Source organism: Bemisia tabaci, chromosome 1 (genome assembly GCF_918797505.1).
Source record: "Bemisia tabaci chromosome 1, PGI_BMITA_v3".
NCBI classification, from domain to species: Eukaryota; Metazoa; Arthropoda; class Insecta; order Hemiptera; family Aleyrodidae; genus Bemisia; species Bemisia tabaci.
The window spans coordinates 78917311-78937591 of NC_092793.1; the positions used below are offsets into that span (position 1 = coordinate 78917311).

General features: G+C 39.8%; 1 protein-coding gene across 3 annotated transcripts in view; it reads right to left on the minus strand.

Annotated features, from left to right (window-relative positions):
• Positions 1-20281, minus strand: part of LOC109043978 (uncharacterized) — a 30306-nt gene that overhangs the window by 3784 nt on the left and 6241 nt on the right. For 2 of the 3 annotated variants that reach the window (XM_072306244.1, XM_072306245.1), the window contains exons 4-11: positions 19375-19523; positions 17379-17494; positions 14951-15359; positions 13836-13915; positions 12832-13027; positions 11152-11382; positions 9492-9689; positions 8718-8858 (exon numbers count right to left, since the gene is read on the minus strand). In XM_072306244.1, coding sequence (XP_072162345.1) covers positions 8718-8858; positions 9492-9689; positions 11152-11382; positions 12832-13027; positions 13836-13915; positions 14951-15359; positions 17379-17494; positions 19375-19523 — 1520 coding nt within the window. Of the gene's footprint in view, positions 1-389; positions 6908-8717; positions 8859-9491; positions 9690-11151; positions 11383-12831; positions 13028-13835; positions 13916-14950; positions 15360-17378; positions 17495-19374; positions 19524-20281 lie in introns of those variants that run through there. The other variant, XR_011900825.1, reaches the window with a different exon arrangement.

Consider the following 20281-nt stretch of genomic DNA (forward strand, 5'->3'; position numbering starts at 1 on the left):
GTCATAAAGGGGTATGTCTGAGTGAAACATGAGGCTTACCATGGAGTGTTAGTATGCAGAGACCATCGAACCATTATTCCTGGGTGACAAGACTTGCTCATGAAGTCATAACTGAAACTTTAGCCTTCCATGGTCATGAGGGATCTAGGCATGACCTTGAACTTGGAGCTCCAGAGGATAAGGGAACTAAGGAAGGTTTCAAGGGAACAAAGGGAAGGGATAGTTCACTTTGAGCTCAAATGAAGGGTATTCAGGGCAAATAGGGAATAAAGGGTGAAAATTACATTGATATTCGTCAGGGTTGAAATTAGCAACCACGAGGTAAAGCCTAAGGGGGGCTGAGGTCCTAGATGCTAGATTTCTAAAGAGGTATAACTCATGAATTCTACCTGAATACAACCAATACGACGATTAGGAAGAACTACCAGGTTAATCCAAGGATGGAGAACCGAAGAAAGATAGATAAATCGAGAACTTTACACAAAAGATACGATTTTCACCAGAGACAACTGAGAGGGCAACCAACGGGGACGCAGGTCGAAGCAGAATTCAACAGGTCCTCTTGAGGGGAGGAACCATCACGAAGAGAGCGCTGGCAACGCGGTATCGTAGCATGCAAAAAATGGAAGAGTCCATTATCGAGAAAGGGGAGGGGTGACAGATGAGTGAGTGCTAATTGACAAGCATGCGCGATCTATAGGGGAAATCGATAACCAAAATCGCTAATTAGCAAAAAGGGCGATAGGTGGCGGAGCGATATCGATGTTCGATATTTTCAGGGCGCATGGGCGCCAACATACTCCCCCCCTTGGAATCACGGAGGGATTACAAAACGAACCTGATGGTACAAGGGCGACAAAGGTTAAAAACTAGAGACACGAACTGAAAGTACAGGGCGACATAAAAGGAACGCTAGGACGAGGTACACGAAGGGCGAAGCGCGAAGATAGGGGCGCTAACTTTGGAAGGGCGAGAAACACAAGAAATAACGGGTACAAGAGGCGCGAAACACGTAGGGAAGGGGTGTGCATTACAAGGGCGACGATGGGTGATGGGCAAACCACGAAGGCGAAGAAGGCGAGATGCGGCTGCCGTTCTGAGTCTTGGGGTTGGAGCGCGAGAGGCGCTGGCTGCTCCAGAGTGGAAGAACGGGCGGCACCACTTTCTGCCGGAGGTCGTGCACCAGCGGGTGAGGTGGGGTGCTTTGGGGGTCAGTCTTGCTGAGGCAAGGGATAGAGTTTTAGGACCGGGCGCTCATACGTTCCGGAAATGGTTTTCACCGAAGCTACTCGAACGCGCTTGTCCTTACCAGGGTAAACATCTAACACGCGGCCAAGCTTCCATTCTAGAGGAGGTAAATTGTCATCTTTAATGAGGACCAAAGTTCCTACTTCTAAGTTCGGGGCCTCTTTGACCCATTTGCCGCGAGGCTGGAGAGTGTGCATGTATTCAACGCTCCATCGCCGCCAGATTGCTTGAAACATTCCATTTACAAGTTCCCAACGGCGGAGGCGAGACATGTCTTGATCAAAATAAATCGGTTCCGGAGGGCAGCACAACGGGCGGCCAATGAGAAAATGACCGGGCGTCAGAGGGCGAAAGTCATTAGGGTCTGATGACATAGGGGTGAGAGGGCGCGAATTCATCATCGCTTCGATGCGACATATCAATGTTAAGAATTCCGCGGCATAAAGTCTCTCATTTCCGATGGTTCGTTTCAAATGCGATTTCATACTCTTAACGGCGGCTTCCCACAGGCCTCCACTGGTAGGGTTGGAGGGCGGGATATTCTCAAATCGAATATTGTTTTTCAAAAAAAATTCCTGTAAGGCAGGATCAGCTGATTTCATAATCCGAGCGAATACGTTGGCCGCGCCGACGAAATTCGTTCCATTATCGGACATGATCAAACAAGGATTTCCGCGCCTAGCGATAAAACGTTGAAGGGCGGCGATAAATTCAGGGGTGGAAAGGCCGTCTACAACTTCGAGATGTACCGCCTTAGTGACTAAACAAACAAAAACGCTGACGTAGGCCGGGACAGTGCGCGCGGTGCGATTGGAGTGAAGTTTCACAGAGAAAGGGCCAGCGTAATCAACGCCTGTGCGCTCGAAGGGCGCGCTAGGCTGCACTCGGGGGGCAGGAAGAGAACCCATTAAGGGAACTGCATTGGATGGGCGAGCTCTGAAACAGTGCACGCATTTGTGAACAACGCTGCGAAATAAGGAACGGCCAGCTAGAACCCAGTATTTTTGAGAAATAAGGGCTTGTAATAATTGAGGGCCGGGATGAAGGTTCACTGCGTGATATTTTTCTACGAGCAAACGCACTAACTTGTCCTTGCATGGGAGGAGGAGGGGGTGACGGGCGTTAAGCGTGATATCTGCGTTGTGCAGTCTTCCGCCCACTCTCAGAAGCCCATCTTTGTCAAGGAAAGGCGTTAGCTTTTGTGTTCTCAATGAGCAGAGTGCGTTAGGCTCACGCTGTAACAATTTAACATCATCAGAAAAATGCTCGGCCTGAATAAACTTCACAATCCAAATTTCCGCGGTGCGCACTTCTGTCAAGTCCAACGGGCCTTTACAGCAAGGTATTTTTCGCGAGCGGTGAATGAAGCGAAAAATGTAACAGATCACGCGAACAATTTTATCCCATGAGGAAAGATCTGGAATAATTGTAGGGCGCGGAAGGGCGATAAGGGCATCAAGGGCGGGAGGGGGCGCCATTTCCTTCTTAAATTCCATGGCGTCTAAATCTGGGGCGCCGAGGGGCTCCTCGGGCCATTCGGAGTGGGGCAATGAGAGCCAGGGGGGCCCGTGCCACCACAATTCATTCGAGGGCAATTCTGAGGGCACCATGGGCCGTGTTGCCACATCCGCGGGATTATCGGCCGAACGCACGTGACGCCACGTGACATTTTCAAGCTCCTGAATGCGGGCAACTCGGTTAGCAATGAAAGTTTTCAAAGTGTGGGATTCTGTATTTATCCAATGCAAAACCGTTGTATTGTCTGACCACGCATAAAAATTCTCAGCGCCGAATTTTTCTTGGAGTTTTGGCAACGTCGCGTGAAAAAGTTGAACGAGCAAATCGGCGGCGCAAAGTTCTAAACGCGGTAAGGTGACCTGACGCAGGGGCGCGACTTTCGTTTTAGCAGTGACGAGATTTACAAGGGCTTCAGAATCCGGGGAGGGCGAAGACCTGAGATACAAAAGGGCACTATATCCTAATTGACTGGCGTCACAAAATCCATGGACTTCAAAATATTCCGCGCTCACATACAAGCAGCGAGGAATCAAAACCTTGCGCAGCGCTGGCAATTCTCTACAGAAATTAGACCACAGTTGCCAGATTTCATCGGGAACTCGCTCATCCCATGATAGTTTCAATTTCCATATTTCCTGCATTAAGGATTTAGCAGTGAAGGTCACGGGTGCAATCCATCCGCAGACGTCATAGATTGAAGCAAGCATGGAGAGAATGCCGCGCTTGGTGGCTGCGTGAGGCTTTAAATTAATTACATAAGTGAAACAGTCCAATTTTGGCGCCCATTGTACGCCCAAAATCGAAAACCGCGGGCTTTCATCATTTTCGTCAATGATTGGGCATTCTAGGTGGTCCGCGGGCAAATTTTCTAAAATTTCGGGGTGGGAGGCCGACCATTTTCGTAAGAAGAATCCTCCCAGGGCGAGAAGAGCGATCAACTCCTCGAGGTGCTCCTTAGCGACACGAATGGTAGGTCCGCCCCCGTTGACGTCATCGACGTAAACAGACTCTAAAAGGATCTTGGCTGCGTTAGGATACTTATGTCCGTGATCCCTGGCCAGTTGATGCAGGGTTCGAATTGCTAAAAAGGGCGAGCAATTAATTCCGAAAGTGACAGTATTCAAATAATACGCTCTCAGCTGCTCTGAGGGGTGAGCACGCCATAAAATACACTGATAAGGGCGATGAGTTTCTGTGACGCTAATGCGCAAGTACATTTGCTTAATGTCACAGGCAAAAACCACAGGGTGGGCGCGAAAGTTCAGTAAGACGTCACGGACGTCATTCTGGAGGGCAGGGCCAGCCAACAAAGTGTCATTTAATGAAACGCCCGTGGAGCTAGGGGCGCTGCCATCGAAAACGCATCGCAATTTTGTCACTCCATTGGTAGTTTTGGTGACACCGTGATGAGCCAAAAAATACTTTGGCGCCTCCTCGGGGGAGGGGTTCGGGGGGACTGGCGACATGAAACCATCCTTTTCAAAATCGATCATGTATTTCCGGTATTTTTCCGCCAATTTCGGATTTGACTCGAAACGCCTTTCTAAGGCGAGCATACGTTTGCGAGCTAAATCGAGAGAGGAACCGAGGGCAGGGGGATCAGGGCGAAAGGGCAAATTGACTTCATAGCGACCATCGGGAAGCTGAACAGTGGTTTCAGAATAAATTTTCTCGGCCAGCCTTTCTTCTGGCGTAGACTTAACGGGAGGGGGAACTTCCTCTAAACGCCAGAATTTCTCAATGACGTCAGGCTGAGGAGTGTGCGCGTGTACAGGGAGCGCGGTCAACAACGTAACAGGGGTTGTCGGAGGGAGTTGAGTCACCAGGCATGAGGTGGAACCAACTAAAACGAGTCCAAAAACGGTCCCTAGGCCCATGAGGCTATCACGAGCAGGGACATTATCACCAGTGAGAATTTTTGCGAGCAAATCTACACCGCATAAAATATCTATCTCTGAAGGGCGATCTAATTCTGGGTCAGCTAAAGTATAATCGCGGAAAATTTTCTGAAAATCAGGTGAGAGGGGGACGGCGGGAACCGAACCGGTAAGTCTATCCATGACAGTTACGGGGTGATTATAAACTACCATGCGACCATTGGGAATGCCAACGTCAACTTTCGCCGTGCCTGCTACAGGAATGGGCGTGTTCGCTATACCGTTGATAGCATTTAAGCAGGGCTTCGGGGTGATTTTCAGGGTACGTGCAAGGCGAGACGTAATTAGGGTACCTGAAGATCCCGAATCTAAAAGCATTTTGGCATACACTTTCTGTCCGCTTAAACTAGTAAGAAAAACCTTAGCGGTTGGCATTACTGCGGCCAAAGGGCGATATTGGCAACAAGGGCGGTATGAAGAGAAGTGTTGGGCTCAGGGTTTTTCAAAGTAGGACAAAGCATACTATGATGACGTCCCTTAGCGCCATTGCACTCTTTACATTCACGTTTAGAGGTACATTTATCAGACCAATGATTTCTACCCAGGCAGTTTCTACAGAGTTGCCTGCTTTGCACAGCTTCCCAGCGCTCGGGCTGAGTCAGGGCCTTAAAAGTAGGACAGTTAAATGTATTGTGAGATGGCTCATCTTCACAATAACGACATTCGCGTGAAGTTTTCGGTTTTTCAGATGAAGAACTACTATCGGAAGCTTGGCTGTTCGAAGGGTTCTTTTTAGGGGAATTTTGTGCTGCTAGTACCTTGGTATTGCGGCCGGCATTAGAATTTGAGGAGGACGACGAGTTGGAACTGCCTGTGAAAGGGTTATCAACGATTCTGGCACACTCTGACTTAATAAATGATAACAATTCATTGAGCGTTGGATACTCAGACGCATCTTCTCTAAAATCATCAAATCTGCCGCGCAGGTTATCAGAAAATTTCCTCCAAATTACCGTAACAAGCATCGCTGAATAAGTCTCGGAGGGATGATTGAGGGAGGAGAGAGCATTCATATGCTCTTGAATCTTAGCGTAGAAATTAGACAAACTATTCTTGTGCTTAATTTCAGGGAGTTCCAACAAGCCGTTAAAATGTGAAAACAAATGACGACGTTTACTCTGATACCTGGTACAAATCATGTCCCATGCACCCTCATAGTTCTCTGCAGTTAGCTCCAATGTCTTAATTAAATCTAAGGGCTCTTTAGACAGGGCGTTTAACAAATATTGAAATTTCTCAACGTCACTCAACTTTGACTCATGAATAGCAACTTTGAACCGACTATGGAACGTGGTCCATTGAGAAAGGGTTCCATCAAATGTAGGCAGAGATAAGCGAGGCAGGGTGACATGAGCTTTAACATAAGGGCTTTGCACGGTAGAGGGCGAAGGCGAATTAACACAGGGAGATGAGGGCGGTGTAACGTTCACAATCTGGGACGCATTTTTCAAACCGAAATATTTGACTGAAATGGTATCTAACATGTCCTCAAACTGCGCTTGAGTGATATCTACCTCTAACTGTTTCTCAGGGGGAAGAGTGGCGTTCAGCTCAATAATCTCTGTTTGGGTTGCATTGAAATTACTCTCAATCTGCAGTACTCTATTCCAAGTTCCTTCAAAGGAGAACCAATTTCTAGAATTAAGGGCTTGTGCGCCCAGAAGGGAACGTTGTAACATATCATAGTACCTATTGCGTTTGGCGTATAGGGCTGTGAATTCTACAGGGACTTGAACAGCTCTGGAAGCAGTTTGGCGCATGGAGCGCTTGGTGGGCTGCTTGCCAGGGTTCTCTCCATTCACCTGATCATCAAATTCATTATCTGAACCCTTTTGTGAGTCACTACCCTCGTTGTGTAGACTCATAATGGTGAGGTGATAAGAATAATATGCACAGGGAGAAAAACACTGGTGTATATAACCTCACTTTTGACTGAAATAGCAGCTCTTATCTGTCTCACTAAGGAGTAGCCAGAAAGAGAAAATAGGTTGCTTGAGGTACAAATTGGGCTCAAATCAGTGAGCAATAACTTGAAAATGTAATCAAATCAATTCATGAAAGAAAATGACTTCATAAGCAGCAAGGCACCCAGGAAGGGAGCCCGACGGACACTGGCACACAATGGCTGAAGTTCAAAATGGCCTAAATCATGTGTTGCTTCACTCAGACAAATAATGAAAAAACTAAGAATAAAGGGAGGGTAACAGTACTATTGAATTGAAGGCAGGAGGGTAGGATACAAGAGGCGGAGCCTATGAACCAGGTGTAATCAATTATAGGGCCTGACTGGGAACCTGTTCATTCAACTCGCTCCAGCACTCCAGAGATGCCAAGCATAACTTTAAATTTTGTAAATATGACCATGCCTGCACTCACATGTTATGAAGCTTCAGAACTTTTAAGTGACAGCTTAGAAGCTTAGGTTTCTGAGGATGGCTGACACATAAAGCTTCATTCATTTACTTTAAAGAGTGGTCCAAAATTCATTATATTACAAATGCGGCTCGGCTAGGACCATGTTTGTGCCGCTATAAAATCGAAAGGTAAAATCGATCTTTGGGGGGCCTGAATTCCGATAAATTTAGTGGACTGTATCTTTAGGACCTAAGAGATTGAACTTAGAGAAATCTGAAATGGGGCGGGGGTGTGGGAACACATAATACATAAATCATCATACGTCATAAAGGGGTATGTCTGAGTGAAACATGAGGCTTACCATGGAGTGTTAGTATGCAGAGACCATCGAACCATTATTCCTGGGTGACAAGACTTGCTCATGAAGTCATAACTGAAACTTTAGCCTTCCATGGTCATGAGGGATCTAGGCATGACCTTGAACTTGGAGCTTCCAGAGGATAAGGGAACTTGAGGGAAGGTTTCAAGGGAACAAAAGGGAAGATCTGTTCACTTTGAGCTCAAATGAAGGGTATTCAGGGCAAATAGGGAATAAAGGGTGAAAATTACATTGATATTCGTCAGGGTTGAAATTAGCAACCACGAGGTAAAGCCTAAGGGAGGCTGAGGTCCTAGATGCTAGATTTCTAAAGAGGTATAACTCATGAATTCTACCTGAATACAACCAATACGACGATTAGGAAGAACTACCAGGTTAATCCAAGGATGGAGAACCGAAGAAAGATAGATAAATCGAGAACTTTACACAAAAGATACGATTTTCACCAGAGACAACTGAGAGGGCAAACCAACGGGGACGCAGGTCGAAGCAGAATTCAACAGGTCCTCTTGAGGGGAGGAACCATCACGAAGAGAGCGCTGGCAACGCGGTATCGTAGTATGCAAAAAATGGAAGAGTCCATTATCGAGAAAGGGAAGGGGTGACAGATGAGTGAGTGCTAATTGACAAGCATGCGCGATCTATAGGGGAAATTGATAACCAAAATCGCTAATTAGCAAAAAGGGCGATAGGTGGCGGAGCGATATCGATGTTCGATATTTTCAGGGCGCATGGGCGCCAACACCTTTTTTCGGCAGTGTATTCAACTGTTTGTGATGATCTATGGTAGAAATCTCAATCATTCCCTAATTGACTTTAATTTAGCTGTATCCTAGAGTTGAAATGGCAGACGATTATGTATTTATAAAATATATCGATGACTAAAGTTCGAAACGATGTATCTCCGTTCGTGACGTTGTAGACTTCCTGTGATACTTCATTTTTTTTTTTTTTGAAAAACCCGGTAACGTAATTACCGAGAAATTTCCTTGATTTTTCTTCTTTAGTTATAGTATATTCCACATACATTTCAAGCTGTGAAGTTGACTTGTTTCTCGTTTAAAAAATAAAACAGTAGTGAAAATTTTGAACACTGTACTAGAGATACGTGGTTTTTGCCTTAGGTCATCAATATAAGGACTAAGATTTTTGAAATCATAAAATTCCTACCTTTAGTGCGCTTCCATAATCAGAGTGCATTGTTTTTGATAAGAAAAACCCAAGTCGAGATAATAGTAATGAGAAATGAAATCCAGAGTGTTAAGATTTTAAGTACTTACAGGAGAGAATTTTTCCAGATTCTGTGAGAAAGACAATCTTCTCGGTGGTAACTCCTGTGAGCAAGACAATATTCTCGGTGGTAACTCCTTGGTAGTTGATCTATTTTGGGCTGATACACGATCTTTTTCTAGAGATTGGAACTGCAAAATAATAAATGTTTAAGTACAATGTTGAAACAAAATAAGAGATTCTCAACCCACTGACTCAAAGCGACAACTCTGAGCAACTACTACTGCCTTGGGCCAGTTCTAAACAAATGGCTAGGAGCAGCCTGTCAGCTTGATATCAATCTTTATGATATCACAGTTATTTTTTTAAGGTAACTTATTGCTTTACAATGGTATTATCATATTATTGTACAGCAAAACAGATAAAATCATGATTTGCCTGATTTTTTTCTATTTAGACAGTGGTATTTCAACAAGATATTCATAAGACGATCGTAACTAAATTTTCTTACTGTTTTCTTGAAGAACCTGTGAAAAATGCCAATATTTCGATTCTCAACAACAGGAAATAAATTTAGAATTATTGGCAAGACCAATTCCACACGGATCAGTTACTGCGCATCTTTTTGGAATTCACTCCTCCGCCTGGCCTTCACGCGGCAGCAGCCAGTGTGACGCCACATTACCTGCTCCCATGAGAAATGCATTGCATTGAAATTTCATTGCTTCACAGGGGTGACATAATTGTGATGTATCAGCCGGGATGATCAAAAAATGGTTATGAGCTTCTAAGAGAAAAATAAAATAAAATAACGCAATCCTTACCAGAGTGTCGGTTAGATTAGCTTCCACCAGTTTTACTTTGTCAATGTTTTCCATCAAATTCGCTGTTGCAACTCTAGTTCTTCTGATCTCTCTGCATTTTTTGCGGTATGCAGAATTGAACTCGTTGAAGATACGTTCCATATCCTTTTTGTCCTCTTCTAATTTTAATTCTTGTTTGGCAATTAATTTATTGTACGCCTGAAAAATTTCAAGAATATATGATCAAGTCAAACACTGAAAGTCTGGATGGCATTCTCTTATTTTTCTAAGTTTTTGTTGGACTACAAGCAAACATAACAGAACATATGTCCGGTTGCAGGTTTGTTAACCTTTTCATTTCCACAAACGCAACAGAGAAACTGAATTCTTATCGCAGCACCTCCGCCATTACTCAACAAGCTCTATCTGAAGATCTGCGTCAAAGTTTTAGCCCACTACAGCAGCAATTTCTTGCACTTTGGTGCCTGTGTTGCCAAGGAGTCCAGGGATTTGTAAAAGCCTAACATAAGACAGAAGTTAAAAACTAGCAGAAGAGTTCAGAATCAACCAAGTTGTCTCAAAGATAAATTGATTCCTTGGTGAATATTTTAGTCTGGGAAATAGGCCAAAATTAATTAATAACCTATTCTCACGTTTAGTGTCTTTTAAAACGAATCCAATGTCTTCAAGATTCCACATTGTTTTTAAAAAACCCTGGATCCCAGAAAGAAAATGACAATCTTTAAAGATTCTTGTTAATTGAATCATGTCATACAAGAGCCACTAAAGTCCATTATTCTATCTTTGAATTTTCTGCATTAATAGTACTTTTGAACAGTTGATGCAATCATGAAACTGGTGTAGTAGTCGTTTGGGGATTGAAATAACCCCAAAACAAGTCTTTGCACCACTTTCATGATCATATTTTTTGGGGAGTATCAATAATACTTTCCAATAAGAACTACTCAAAGTAACTCAAGATTAGAAAAATGGATATCAGCCGTTTTAGCAAACGATTCAATTGCTCAATGAACTTTACATCTGATTTTCAAGTTTAATGATAAGAGAAAAAATGAGAAAAATCGCTTGCTCCAAAAACTTCACCCAGTTATGAAAAGCTCATAACATAGAGCAAAACCCACCTATGAAGAAAAAAATAGACCACTAGACAAGGTATAAATTTAGACATTCTGTTACATGTTTCCTATTTCATGTAAAACATGATCAGCGCAACAAAACCTACTGAATTCAACTCCCAACCAAGATATTGAAGTTTTTATTTGACATTGGTTGGGGAAAAATTTGAATTTCTTGCTCACAAGAAAAACAAGAGTCTCCTTGAATCAAATTGCACACCACAACGGTTTCTGTAGACTTCATAATCGAGCAAGGTTCCTTCTCCACCCTGTGTTGTTTAAAGTCTAAAAAATATGCAACAGTTGAGCCAAAGCATCGTGATTGAGGTTGCCTTATTTTCATACTGCGGAGACTGTCACCGTAACGTTTAGTGGGCAATTTGACTCAAGTAGAACCAGTAGTTTTTTTTCATGAGCAGGAAGTTTGAATTTAGGCAGCAAATAATTTATGCAGGAACCTTAATTCTGAAAGTAACGATTAAAATACGATAAGAGTAAGAATAACATAGAGGGGCGCAAAAGATGACGGTCATTCGTCAACTTACTTTAATTTTTTTATCCGATTCAGATTTTAATTTATTGATGGCACTCTCGAAGCATACAGCTTCTTCTAGTTCTTCATACACGAGATCCACTAACTCCTGTTTTAATTTCTCATTTTCTTCATTCATTTTTTCGAGGTCACTTTCGAGAGATTCTGCAAGGCTATCTTTTGTAACAACAAGGTTGGTGAGATCCGCAAATTTGATGAGTCTTTCTTTATCAACAGCAATGGCCTGCAAATAAGAGCAGAATATGAAAGAAATGGGATCTAAGTGCTTCGGTATAGCTTGAATATTTTGACAGACATTCCTCTCCTATGACTAATTTACGGATGGTTAAAATAAAATAAAAAATAAATGCTACTTTCTTATTAGATTGCTGACCTCTGCTTGTGTTGTATTTTTTTTATGAAAACACTTTTCTAGAAAAAATAAAGAAACTAAAAGCTGTCCTTATAATTTTCATTGATTCCCTTTAAAGAAATAAGACATCATCAAGTGATTTTAGAAGTTGCAATATGAATAAACATTTTTCAACTTTAACCATCTATAAGGGTTTCAACGAGGCTTGAAGGGGTGTATAGTGTGTCTCCCAAAATCGAGAAAACTTAAGTTTACAAGACTAGAGACAAGAACAAAAATTATTCCTATTAATTTAGGAGTTAATTAGCAACAAAAATGGGTCCACATACTGAATAACAGCATATAGGAATCTTTTAAACAGCACAGTATGTACCTTTGTAAACTCTATTGGCATCATACAAGTTATTCTGTTTTTTAAAGATAACAAATGACAGGGTTGCCACAGACTGAAGAAAATGGAATTCCCTGACATTTTCCTGATGCATTTGAGTAAATTTCCCTGACGTTAGAAGATAAGCCGGATGGTTAAGAGGACCTAATATGAAATAAATTTTTTACACAAAATTTGTTGTTTAAACCCTCATTCAAACCTTTTCTGGAAAGCAAATAAAGGTGATTTAACAATTTTACCCTAACATGTCAGGTTTTCCCTGACTTTTAAAAATTCCTCGACACTATCCGGTTTACCAAATGTTCTCTTACCGCGGCAATCCTGAAATTAGGGAGGACTGACGACCCATACAGCAATTTCCATGATATAAATTAGGTATCTAGATCAAATGCTAGCATAAGTTTAGAGACTTATGCAGAGAACTAGTTGTAAGTAAAACTGGAATGTCACAAGAATAGTTAATCTTACGAATATTTCTCATTAATGCAAAGTTTTCTAGTTAGGTTATGGTGTGACTCAACACTTGATCGAGTGAATTATTGACAGAACACTAAATTATTTCACTGAGGATATCTCTATTTCTTTTAACAAAGGTTGCTATGTTCCCAGTTTCAAACAATCTCTGGTAGTACATAATGTAAAATTTTCAATTGTAAAAAAAAACTTGTGGAATTCTCAGTTAAATATACTAAGAACGCAATGCATATGTATAACATAAAAAGTTTGCACTACCTCTCTTTACCTCTTAGATCATAAATTTATTTCAGAAAATTCTTGAATTAACTCTGACCATTTACAACTTCTTTACAAGCTTTTTTACGTCAAATTTCCCGACTATCAAAAATACCAGTTGTACATTTTTATCTCCGAGTTATTTTACAAGATGCGCTACTAAAGAATATTCAGATGGAACAAAACGATTAACTCACTGTCTTCTTCAGGGCTTCTAATTTTTTTCTTGCGGCAATGAGATTATCTTTTGAGATTTTTGCTTTAGCCACTGACGATATGTATTTCTGCATTAATGAAGCATTTTCAGATTTGAGAGCAACGTTCATTTCTGTTTCTTGCTTGAGCTTAATTTGATTTTCATTCATTTCATTACAGTCAGATTCTAATTTGGCACTGGAATACATATGGATAAAACAAGATTTTTTTTTAAAAAAAAAACTAACTACATAACAGATTTGCTGGGACCTCACAAGGTATTTTCTGGAACACTAAAAATTACAATTAATTTATGGTGGACTATTAGTCTTAACAGAAAAGGCTTGTTGCGAAAATAACATTTTTCGCCTTTCCTCCCCCCTCCCTCTCTAGATTCCTTCAAAAATTGTTCATTGATTATTCATCCTTCAGATTGTCCTTTTCCAAATTTTTAAGGTGTGCAATTTGAATATGCAATGTGCAAAAAATCACCGAGAATTCGAAGAAGAACTTTGAAATAGAATCAACTCTTGATTGTGATTGTATATACATAAAGCCGCTTCTCTGGCGCTCTGCGACACCTAGCTGCCGAAGTCCCTTATCTTCCCAAAGCCTTTTAGGGAGTTGATCTCTAGATTATTGGTTTTCAAAATTTTATAATTAAATTGTATGCGTTATTCGAAATTTCACATTTCTTTTAATCAATGATTTTATCTCAACCTTTTTCTATTTTTCTCAACCATCTCTGTCACTTTCTTTGTATAGAAAAGCAATTCTGAGACCCCAATGTATCTGTTTTAGTACACAATGAAACTTTGAATGATTCAAGTTGAACAGGATCGGCCAAAAAGCACACTTGTGTAAAAAATGAGATAGTGCCTCTCACACAATGCGATTGATTGAATTTTCGCTTTTTCGAGGCCTACTGAGTCTACGTATAAAAATTTCATGAAAATCCGACATTTTACATCCTTTACCTATGAAAAAAACTAAAAAAATAACTTACACTTTTTTAGTTTCTTCCATTATGGAAGCATCCAGATTGGCCAACATCTCTTCAAAGCTACAATCTTCTAGCACAATTTTCTGGAAAAAGAAATAAATTAACTTTGAGATTATTTTGGTTCTTGGCAAGGATACTGAAAGGTAAATAAGAAACTTGACTCTGTGGACATGAACTTCATAGAAGTCGGAATCATTACAGTTTAGGTACACTTGAAATTATTATCCTTCTGGTTTTGAATTGTAAATAAAGAAACGGTGTGTGCGCTCACTTTGGTTGTGCTACTTTACAAATTTTCAATTTATATGCTGTCAGAACTCTTTTACACTCGGCATTTCTTTGCGTGTGAAATAGCAGTTGAAACGGTCATTCTTAAAAAGACTAAAGCACCGAAAAATCGCAAATTGAGTTCATGGTGGTTCTGTATTGCCTAGGAATTGATGCATCTTGTAGCAAACTGACAAGCAACAAAACGGATTTATAAGGCCTAAAAAACATCTGAAAAAAGTCCAGTCATTCTTGAAAAGCCTCAAGCGCCAAAGCGCTATATCTTACTTGCTCATCTTAATTCAACAAGATTCCAAGCCCTCTTGCAATTATCTCTGATTTTAAGAATTAGGGAGAAAATATTTGTCCTTTCAGGCCAAATGGGTCTCTGTTTTTGAGATTTTGGTAAATTTTAGCACTTGTACCTAAGCAATCATCAGTGATGTATTTATCAAGAATTACGTTATCATCGTCTTTCACATTGAGAAAGTGTATATGAAAGTTTTTGACATTACGACTTGAAGTACTATAAATTTGATTTTTAATGGGGAAAAATAAGTTGAAATAAGTCCATTCATTCAACTTGTATTTCTCTTCTTTCCCGTTTGTGTTGTAGGAAAATTTCTGAAACAACCACAATCCCATGTAAAATTGTGATATTCTCACACGATTATTTTTTTGACCTACAAGATTTAGCACGGGTCGATCAAAACAGTTTTCATGGTTTTCCTCAAAGTATTATTTCTGATGCATAAGTCTTTTCGAGAATGACCAATCCAATGAGTGATAGTTTCCATGTTGCTATGAAAATGGCACGAGCTAGAGGGCATTATAAGTAGTGCATATCTTACCTCTTTAACAGAAATTGTCTCTTTTTCTACATTCCCTACTTCATTCTGGAGAGACTTTATCTTGATTTTGAGATTTTTGGATTCACATTCTGAAGTTGTGATTTTCTTGGTTAAATCAGTTCTGTGTGACTCAGCATCTGTATTCAGTTGTTGCAAATTAGCGACGATGGTATTCTCTTCTGCAAGTTTCTTCCCGAGACAGGTTTCTTCTTGCTGAGCTGCTCCTGCTTTTGCCGTTAAAGCAGCCAGCTCTTTTTGTAGTTTCTCCGACGATTCCTCATTTTCTTTGATCGAGACGTCAGCCACCTCTAGTTTTTCCTTCAACTGTTTCAAATTAGCCTTACGTGCAGTTAACCATTCGTTGTTGGACTTCTTTACAGTGTCCAACTCATTTTGTTTTTCTTGGGCACTGCAAATGACGATTAATTACAATTAGAAACGTTTTCGTTCATGAATAAAGGGATTTGTGGAAATACCCTAAAAATGTAGCAACGGAGGAAAATTTTTAAGGTTCAGAAGTTTTGTGTCCAACTCATTTTGTTTTTCTTGGGCACTGCAAATGACGATTAATTACAATTAGAAACGTTTTCGTTCATGAATAAAGGGATTTGTGGAAATACCCTAAAAATGTAGCAAGGGAGGAAAATTTTTAAGGTTCAGAAGTTTTGCATGCTTTCATTTCAGTCTGCGTAGAGTTCCCTGTACTAGCGCACTTCTATGGATAATCTGAATTGAGGGAAATTCAAAATATTTCCTGAAGAGGGAGGTGATACTTGGTTCATTTCGATTGTTTTTTTCTTGTTACTTATTCCCACTCTGGATGAACCAATCATTTCGACATTGAGAAAAGGCCACAAAAATTTCATTGCTTTCAATGTGGGTGTCTAAAAGGCTTTTCAAAATTTTCAAGACCTTTTCTTATACTGAATAAAAGACCTTTGAAAGTCGTCAAAAGATGTCGCAAAAAAAGAAGGATACTAAACATTGCACTAATTTGATCAAACTTCAACAACTTTGTTTTACGCCTTTCACAAGTTTCCACACTTTCACTGATTTTACCATGAAAACGTGGAGGTCTTCACATACATTCAAATAAATTGAATCAATTAAAACTCGGGTGAAAATGGATGAAATCAGAGTTGATAGAATTGATGATAGTGACTTCATTTTGATGATGAAAATACAGAAACGTACATTTCCGTTTGCATCATTGCAGACTTTTAGAGATACTTTATTTTTTGCGTGAAAAACTACTAAATGTCAATTCTTAATGACTTTGATTTAGAAAATTCAATAGAAGTGGAGATTTTGAAACACCGCAGTCGAGATTTACATTGTTTCAATTTCATTGTCGATTTAATCCTGCATTAACAGTAAACATAAGAAATATTTCCGGACTTTATTCCTTCCTGCTACCAATTTTTGTCAGATTTCATTCATGGTATATTTTCAACATAAGTATGTTCCAGACAGGATATAGAAGACCAATGAAGTTCACAGACCACACTTTACGAATTTCTGAGGGAGAATTTGTTTTCACCTTCAACTGGACCGAATTTAGCAATTATAAACTACAATTTCTGGTTCATTTTAGAAACAATATACGGGCCATTAGTTTCCCTATGTAGATAGAAGTTTTTATGTATGGGTCAGAAATCGTAGTTCTTCAATGTGAAATGCAGTAATATTTAGATAATTTTTGCAACTGAATGCAATAAAATTACAATTTTTATCATGAAATTGCGATATTTTGGGATCAGTTTTTCAATAAGTATAAATTTCTAACGATCGATAAAATGAGGTTCTTGAATGAGAAAGGTTTTTTTTTTTTTTTTTTTTTTTTTTACTACTTCAAATAGCCCACAAGGGCTAATCCCACGCTTTAAGTCCCATCCCCCCTCCGTCCCTACTGAACCAGTCCCAGGCAACCATTGCTTGAGACCATCAAACTCGGGTCGCCTGGCCGGGAATCGAACCCGGGACCTCCCGATCATAGAGCAAGCGCTATAACCACTACACCATAGGAGGCCGACAAAAATAAAAAAAGGCAATAAAAAAAAAAAAGGCAAGGCAATAAAGGTAGGCAATTTGCAATGCAAAAAATTGCAACTTTTTTCAGTTTTATTGCAATAAGTATCTTTGAGAGGAGCTACCTCGATTATTGAAAAAGCAACATACACAACACGCCGATTGAATGGCAATAATTTTACCGGATAATTGCGATTTATTAAAACATTTTAATACATTTTTCTGGATTCATCCCTTAAATTTATGCTCTAGTTGTCTCATTAAAAAGCACATTGAACAAGGGAGGAGAAAAAATACCATGGAAGACTTAGTCTAATTATGCCGAAATAAGTTTCAATAATTGGAAGAGAACTATACAAATTTTTTTTGAGCTGACTGAACTGATATGCACAATTCTTACCGAATTTTTAACTGTGCAGTCTTTGCTTGCAGCTTCTCGAGTTCCTCACTTAGTGCATCCACCTTTTTTCTCTCTGCAGCTAGCTGCGCCTGGGCCTTCTCACTTTTTTGTTGAGTCTGCAAAGAGGAACATTCATGAGAATGAGACACAAAAATGTAGAAGAATGTAGACCTATGGCATTAAGCTCAAAGCTTCCGCAGTAGAATTGGCTGTTAAAGAAAGTTACACAACTTATAAATTCAAGAGAGGCAACTCTGAAAAAAAATGTTAATATATCAGAGTTAGGAAAAACTTTTTGTTCTTTACTACGTCCTTACGTGTGAAAGTGTTGTGTGTTGTGAGAGTGCAAGGTGGCATCCTTGTGCCACCTTGCTCTTTCACAAGTTTTTTCATCACTTCATTTTAGTGAAGGATGGGTATCAATAAAGGCAGTTTTCAGGTCCATATTAGCAGAATTTCGACAACTATAACTTTTATGACTCATCAAAGGTCTATACAGTAAAACTTCGATATAATGAACGTCGATATAACGAATTTTCTTCTTAGCCCAAAAAAATCTCTATCTTTTCAATGTAAAATAAATTCTACAAAATGAATTTCGGTATAACGAATATTCGCTTTTACAAAGGAAATCTTCGGTCCGAGTACGAACTTTACCATGCAAATCGAACTCGATTTAACGAATGCACAGGAATTTCCACGCGCCCGGCAACACCGCCAGGGAGAGAGCATGCTTGTCATCACCCACGTATTGTAAGTAGGTGTCGGTGCAAAGGTCATTTTCCGATATGGCGGGATGGGGGATTTCCGAGGCGCACATGTTTCCTCAAGTTAACGGGGTGATTAAGGAGCTACAAGAACAGTGTCATCAGTACGATTTCAACCCTTGCCGGGTGCTCATCACTACCACTGCGCAGTTTTACTGATCAGATGCTAACCGGGCGGGTGTTTCCCGCCGATTTTCCGTAAAATATCGTCATAGCTTGAGAGGGGGAAGGGTGTACACAACACTGGAAGAAACCGAACATTTCAAAAAACTTTGTGGCCTAAAATCGGGTTTTCCGCGGTTTACGATTTAACAAATTTTTTCGCCAGACCCCAGAAATTCGTTATATCGAAGTTTTACTGTATTTTACGGAATGCGTCGTAAATTGGTGATTTTTGGTCTCTTTTTCAGTCTGATACCAGCCAAAACATAGGTCTGAAGGCCGATACAGGGGAAAATGCACGTTTCCCCGCAGTGGACCACGAACAGGCAAAGCTCACATTTTACACCGAAATCGGCAGTCAGACCCAAGTTAAGGCCGGTAAAGACCTGAAAAGAGACCAAAAGTGACCACATCATGACGAATTTCATAATATATAGACTTTAAATGAGCAAAAAGAGTTGGAGTTGAGGAAATTCAGGGTCAGTCCAATAATGGCCCTTGTTAATACCCTCTCCTTCCAACAAAAATTGTAGATGGATTTTTAGTTTATTATGAATATAGGTAGTAATAGAAAAAACATTATCTTTTTCAGTTAAACCCCACCCTGAACGTTATTGTAAGTCTCTGCAGTTTGAGAATATAGCAAACTCAATCGCGGCGCTTCAGCTCCGCCGCTGTAAATAGTTAACGACACTTTGAACAACAGAGGACAGGGAAGGAACACTGCTTGATTAAGAAGCATGCCTAGCTATTGTAGTGCACGATTTGATTTACATAGACTGCTTTATTTTTTTTTTTTTGCAAACAGAAAGTTTCAATTTTTCGTGACCAGGGCTAAATAAAAACAACATAATGTACTGGTTAGGAGAAAATGCCAGTAATTTTTTTTCTGTAAACTGTTTACTAGGTGAAATTTTGAAGAAGATACATAAATCAGAATGCTTCAATTTGTAAATTGTCTAGTGATCCATTTCGCAGACAAAAAAAATCATTGATAGTATCCGGTGTACGTGCATTTGTAGGTGCACTTAAACTGCAGCTGATGGCTAATAAACTGAAAATATTACCTCTTTCAGAATTCGCAAGTGATATTCTCTGCAGTCATTACATTCTCTTTCTAGTTCCTTTTCCCTTTCTAAATTCTTTCTTTTCATGTCCTCTGCTAGGTTTTTAGCTTCTTCCATTTCCTGGAAAGCCTTCTGCGCTGCATTCAATGCTACAAGAAATTAAGATAAATAACCTTATTTAATGAGTTTGATTTAATAATAATTTAGTTACTAAGCAAAAATAAACATCAACATAATAAATGTGGGAGGGTTAAAAAAGCATAGGTCCAAATCTAAAATCACATTACGGAACATATGTATACGTGGACTACTTAACGGTGAATATCGACTGTGAAACTACCAGAATACATACCATGTTTGCAGTACTTAAAAATTTCCGCTCACATTTTACTATTTGAAAAACAAATCAATAGCACTCCAGGAAGTTTCTATCGCAGTTTCCTTTGCACAGACAAGAAAAATCACAGAAGTTTTTGAGAATTGACGTTGAGTAGTTTTCTATTTAGAAATTAGTAGGTACAACAGGAAGGCTGTGAAGTCACAAACCGAGATACGTAGTCTAGCATTTTCACTGTCAGTTTATGGAATTTAATGAATACTATAGTAGAGAAAGAAAATAAATGTTCATATTTCCTGGCTCAATGCCTCGGCTAATACCTAGAAGTAAACTGTTGCAAATCATTTCAATCAAGAGAGTGCAACTGCATATTTTATGAGTCAAAATAACTATTCATTCTTTAATTCAATTGTTTATTTTTTTTTATTTATTTTTTATTATATTTTTTATTTTTTTTAAAGAAAACAATGAAACTTTTGGATCTCCTTGATCTCTCTGAGTTCCTACGATATTTAAAATCCCCCTGAGTTTTGAGTTTTGATTATAAATTATTTTTATCGGAAAGTAAAG